This window comes from Arachis ipaensis, chromosome B6 (assembly GCF_059453495.1).
Source record: "Arachis ipaensis isolate K30076 ecotype BB chromosome B6, ASM5945349v1, whole genome shotgun sequence".
Taxonomy (NCBI): Eukaryota; Viridiplantae; Streptophyta; class Magnoliopsida; order Fabales; family Fabaceae; genus Arachis; species Arachis ipaensis.
In genome coordinates, this window is record NC_142441.1 from 35,463,166 (window position 1) to 35,469,325 (window position 6,160).

At 26.9% G+C, this 6,160-nt stretch overlaps 1 protein-coding gene across 1 annotated transcript; it reads right to left on the minus strand.

Moving 5' to 3' along the window:
- Window positions 1-273: 273 nt before the first annotated feature.
- On the minus strand, window positions 274-2,665 carry LOC107646820 (ATP-dependent DNA helicase RRM3-like). Its single transcript, XM_088490608.1, has 4 exons — window positions 2,433-2,665; window positions 1,311-2,340; window positions 1,042-1,072; window positions 274-635 (listed from the first exon to the last, which is right to left on the minus strand). Exons 1-4 carry the CDS (start codon window positions 2,663-2,665, stop codon window positions 274-276), a joined length of 1,656 nt encoding a protein of 551 aa, XP_088346734.1.
- Between the last annotated feature and the right edge of the window lie 3,495 nt (window positions 2,666-6,160).

The window sequence follows — 6,160 nt, forward strand, 5'->3', positions numbered from 1 at the left end:
CTGCAGGGTGTGGCGTACCACCTGGTCCTACGCGCACACGGTGGGTGCTAGACAGCTGTGTGGTCCACCAAATCTCCGAACCTCCCTAATCACCACAGAAAAAAATTTATTCTTACACGGCATTCTACCAGAAATAACATATAAGACAAAACTACTCAAACTCACAATTAAACTTGAACATACTAGTATCCGAGATTTTGACGAAGGGCGACACAGAGGTTCCATTGACACCCACTGTTTGCTTGATGGCACTGCACATGGTACTTTAAGCAGTCAGACTGGATCACCCGGTACGCAGCCGTCCAGGTTGTAATCCACTCCACAGCTGTCCTCCACCGGGTTCCTCTCATGCATGGCGTCCAGATGTAGACTGTGATAGTGACTTGGCATAGCCAATAGCATCGGAATTAGATGAGGTGGAGGCAGCACATGGCGCGGCACAGCCCCCGCAGGTGTCTCCGGCACAAACTCATCCTCATCGCCACCATCAAAAGACTCACTGTCCGCACTGTCCGCCACGTAATCCTCATCTAACTCCTCCTCATCCTCCTCTGCCTCATGCTCCGGAATCGCGACATGAATGAGAGGTCGGTCGTCCTGCACATAGGTTTCGTGTACAAACAACTCACTAGCACCTGAACATTTGTTTTATATATATATATATACAAGTTTAATCACCCGTGCCATGCACGTGATAAAATTAAAATTATAATTTTAAGTTGTTATGTTAAATTTCATTTTAATTATAATAATTTAATTAATAAAAAAATAACTTGTATGCATTGTTTTTCTTTTTTTAATATAGTATTAATTGTATTAACTATAAAATAGTTATTTAATCTACTTTTTTCAATAAATCAGGCATATATACTCAATATGACCATAAATAATCTAGTAATACTTAAATCTACCAACAAAATTTTATATGTTGGTTTAATGTGAAGTAAGAAAATATCAAAATCAGCTCAAAATGAAGAACAAATTAATAGAGAATCCTAATGCAGAAAGTTTTGTAATAAACAATAAATAATTTAAACCTACTGAATAACAATTCAATGCTATCTTTTGATACCTGCAAAATATATACATGAAACAATACCGTATCAATGTTTGTATATAAAATTATAAGAATTTTAATGATAATTTTAATATTTTCAAACTATTAATGTATAATAAGAATTCATCTATTAGTTCCTAGAATTTCTAAATTTTTTTAAGTGATAGTAATAAATTTTAATAAATAAATAGATTTAGTAAGACATTTTGTTATTACCTTTTTATTATAGGCTCTCAAAAACTTCTCTATATACCACATTCATCATGCAGTTATCTTCCAAGTGTCCATGATCTTGCAACAACACTCGCAGATCATCTTTACTCGTTACCCTTGATAACGTAACATACAATTGACCATGGATGAAAACTGGCCTTGGAAGTTTCAATAGAGTTTGTCCATGGGACTTATTTATTATCATTGCAAATGATATGATAATTGGGAATTGTCTTCTTTGAAACCTGACCGGCAATGTTTCATTATTTGGAATTAGATTCACTCTTGGGATAAGAACAATACTTCTAACTTTGTTACCAGTTAAAGTCTTGCATTCTATCACATGATTTCCCATTCTTCTAACTTGCATCCTCGTTCCATCGCACAAACCATTAGTTTGGTCTATATTCCGCAGCAACATAACAGGAACGCCAACCTTCAGAACCAACTTGTGTGGTGGTAGACCTGAACAATTTATTCCATTTAGAATCTCCGGCGAGAAAGCATCTAACTCAAGTTCCATATTTCCCTCTTCAGCACACACAGAGTTTGAACTTAAGTAGACTATTTCTTGTCCAGGTAGCCCTGCAATCATCTTGTTGTTGACATCAGTGACACAAAAATCCAAAGTTGGTGCAAGAATTGCTCTATCCTTGAAATAAATTTCAACGGATAAATTGGATAACATATTTGGATACACGAAATCAATGAGGTCATCCAAAACTGTCTCAGAGTTCTTAATCAAAATGTCAGATGGTATATGAACGATCGATTCACCATCTGTTGTATCACCAGCCAAACCATCACCAATTTTGAGTAGCCATTCTGCAAAATTTCTGAGTTCTTGTATATTGTTGTTTTCACCTAGTGACAATCTCATGTTTTTTGTAAGCTTCAAAACCTTACAGTTATGCCACAAATATGAAGAATTAATAGAAGACTGAATTATATCTTGCCTTGAGTCTCTGAGAATTACAGGTAAAATTTGTCTAAAATCTCCTCCGAGAACAACAACCTTACCTCCAAATGGCAAATGAGCATTATACGAATCTGAGCACCTTAAGATGTCTCTGAGGCATTTATCTAAAGCTTCGTAATAATACTTACTTATCATTGGAGCTTCATCCCATGTGATTAATTTGGCCTTAGCTTGGATATTAACCTTGCAAGAGGACTTCCCTGTTTAATGCTACACAAAGAATCCTCATTTATGGCAAAAGGAATTTTAAACCTTGAATGTGCAGTTCTTCCATTAGGCAACAAAAATGCAGCAATCCCACTCGAAACAACATTTAAAACTATACCTCCTTTAGACCTAATTGAGCATGATATAGTTGACCATAAAAATATTTTTCCACAACCACCTTGACCGTATAAGAAGAAAAATCCACCCATATTACCGCTAACAGCACTAATTATTTGATCGTATGCAAATTTCTGCTCATTAGTTAGCCTTTTTAAATACCCACTTAGTTCATTCGCAAGAGTATTAACGTCAAAATAATTGAAACAATTGACTATTACGACTTATATATATATATATATATATATATATATATATATACTAATTACAAACGATATGAATTTTTAATGAAAATACTTGATACTAATAAAAAAAATTATATAAATAGAAATTATTTAATTTCAATTTCAATTTCATATAACAAAACAGTGGTTTTCAAAAATTATGGAATCTTTTTTTGACATATGTATTATGCCATACGTATAAATTATACGGGTTATTATATAAATTCATATATATGCATAACAAAACAGTTTAATATTATATATTTTCTACATTAATTATATGTCAATATTTTAAAAAAAAGAGATAAAAGAAGAGATATATAAATATGTATAATATTATTGCTATATATGAAGCAGTTTTATATTGCTTTAATTATAGAGACTTACTATAATTATATAAAATTTAATTTGAGAAAATAATTTCCCTTATCATAAATAATATACTAAAACTGTTAGTATAATATCTTCTTTATGATTAATTGAATTTATTAATAATTTTTTCGTATAAATCGTTATTACTCAATTTTTAATAATTACTTAATATACAAAATTTGAAATTGGAAATTGTTATTACTAATTCAATTAACTGGTTAATTGAGTAATAATTGTCAAATTATTAAGGTACAAAATCATTGATTTACTCAATTGATTTTCATATATTATTTATATTTCAAGTAATAATTTAAAATTATATTATTTACCCAGTTAATAATACTATTATTAAAAATTATATTTTGCATTGATTTTTAAATCAATTATTAAATAATTATTTTGTTAAGATAATTGTTTATAAATTATTTCAAATTATATTTTGTTAAGATATAATTATTTAGATTATTACTCATAACACGGGTATAATTTCATTTTATACCAATTAATCAATTATAATTATATGACACGGGTGTAATTTCAATTTTATCTACGGATTATTTTTCGTAATAATATACAACATATTATTTACCGTGATAATTTAATTTGATTGATTTCTAATTATTTACGTACATAAATGATTAAAATATATAACATAAATATCGTAATTATTATAATTCTATGATATAATTATAATTAACATATTTTATCATAATTAAATATTGATTTGATATAATTATAATGAAAATACTTTCCCAAAATAATATAATCTACTATTATTCATCCAGTAATTATTTGGAAATAAACCTTAATATATTTTTTACATCTCCACTATGAAAAATAACTACTTAGATATACCAAATAATATGTAACATATTACTACTTGTATAAGTTAAGGCACAAAGACAGGATTTAATTAAGGTGATTAAAACTTTCACCAAATAGAATATGACCTCAATCGAATAAAAAAAGGTACTCGATTTTGCATTAATTAACTAGTCGAAGAAATAACATACTCATTCATTATTCATGTTTCATTATATTTTTTAAATAATATATAGAAAACATATATCTTGTGTATAAAAATGTGACTATTAGTAATTTTATTAATAAACCTTTTTTTAAACTATTACTAATTTCAATTTTAATAGAAAATATGAGGAAATAATTTTGCTTGCCATAAATAATATACTAAAACTGTTAGTATATTATCTTCTATATGGTTAATTGAATTTATCAATGATTTTCCTGTGTAAATCGTTATTACCCAGTTTTTAATAACTACTTAATATACAAAATTTGAAATTGGAAATTGTTATTACTAATTCAATTAACTGGTTAATTAAATAATAATTATCAAATTATTAAGGTGCAAAATCATTGATTTACTCAATAGATTTTCATATATTATTTATATTTCAAGTAATAATTTAAAATTATATTATTTACCCAGTTAATAATACTATTATTAATAATTATTTTTTGCATTGATTTTTAAATCAATTATTAAATAATTATTTTTGTTAAGATAATTGTTTATAAATTATTTCAAATTATATTTTGTTAAGATATAATTATTTAGATTATTACTCATGGCACGGGTATAATTTCATTTTATACCAATTAATCAATTATAATTATATGACACGGGTGTAATTTCAATTTTATCCACCGATTATTGGTAAATAAATTTTATTCCAATTATAAATAAAATCTGTTTTTATTGACAAATAAATTGTCTTTAGGTCAACGATTTAATATATGTGTAGGTTCATTTTTTGTCAAATATAATGAAAATACAAATAAAGAAATAAAGGATAAAAATAAAGTTAATAATATCTTACACTACTTTATTTTATTAAATTATTTAAAAATAGCACATCCGCAAAAAATAATCGTAATATATAAATTGAGACAATAATTTAAAATTCTATAATTATAATTTAATCAAATACTAATAGTAAAACCAAATTACCTAAACAATATTGAACCTATTCTAATCCTTATTCACGTATAGTATAGAATCATTCTTGTAACAACAACCAACTGAAATAACATCGTAAGTTTTAATATTTAGAATTCGTGCAAAATCAGACCATCCTCTTGTTAGATAAGTTTCATCATCCGCTATCCATGCAATGCGGCAAGGTATAGAATTGCCACACCGAGAAACCAAACTAACTTTTATTTCCCTCAATGGCATTGCATACATGCAAAAGAAAGTTGGTAATTTCTGAAAAAAATTAAAATATGTTAAAAAATTATTCTAATAATGAACATCTTAAACTAAGAAAATTTAAATATATTACCAATCGTTGAAATTGCATATCTGAATTTGTCATGAATTTAGCAAAACTGAACGCTTACATCCTTCGGTAAAGTAGAGACTATTGCCTCTTCTTTGAACGCTTACATCCATGTAGTTGGAACCCGAATCAGTGAAGACAACTCGATGAGGTATTTTATGAATGTGATGCATTGTAAATAATTGTGGCAAAAGACAATCGAACTGGAACATTAGACGATAAGAATAACTTAGAGTAACAACAAATAAAAAATTATCAAAAGAATAATATAATAGAACGAGTATATAAAAAAATATTATAAAAAATTATAAATTGTACCTTAAAAGGATCGGATCAACTTCAATAAAAAACGAAGAATACATTCTTATTCTATGAAGTAGTAAAAAAAATACTACATATAAAATTATGAATTGACTCTCAAATTTAGATTCATGTACCACACGAAAACACTATATATAGACTTTAGTAAAACAAAAATAAATGTGTAAATTATCTATTATTAAGGTAATTTTTTAATAATGCATTAAATTTTGATTTGATACAATTATAATGAAGATATGTTTCTAAATTAGTATAATTATATATTATTCATTAAATATTAATTATAATATAATTATATTAAAGATATTTTTTATAAAATAATTTAAAAAAATTATTTGATATACGTGAATTGGGTAACAAATATTTA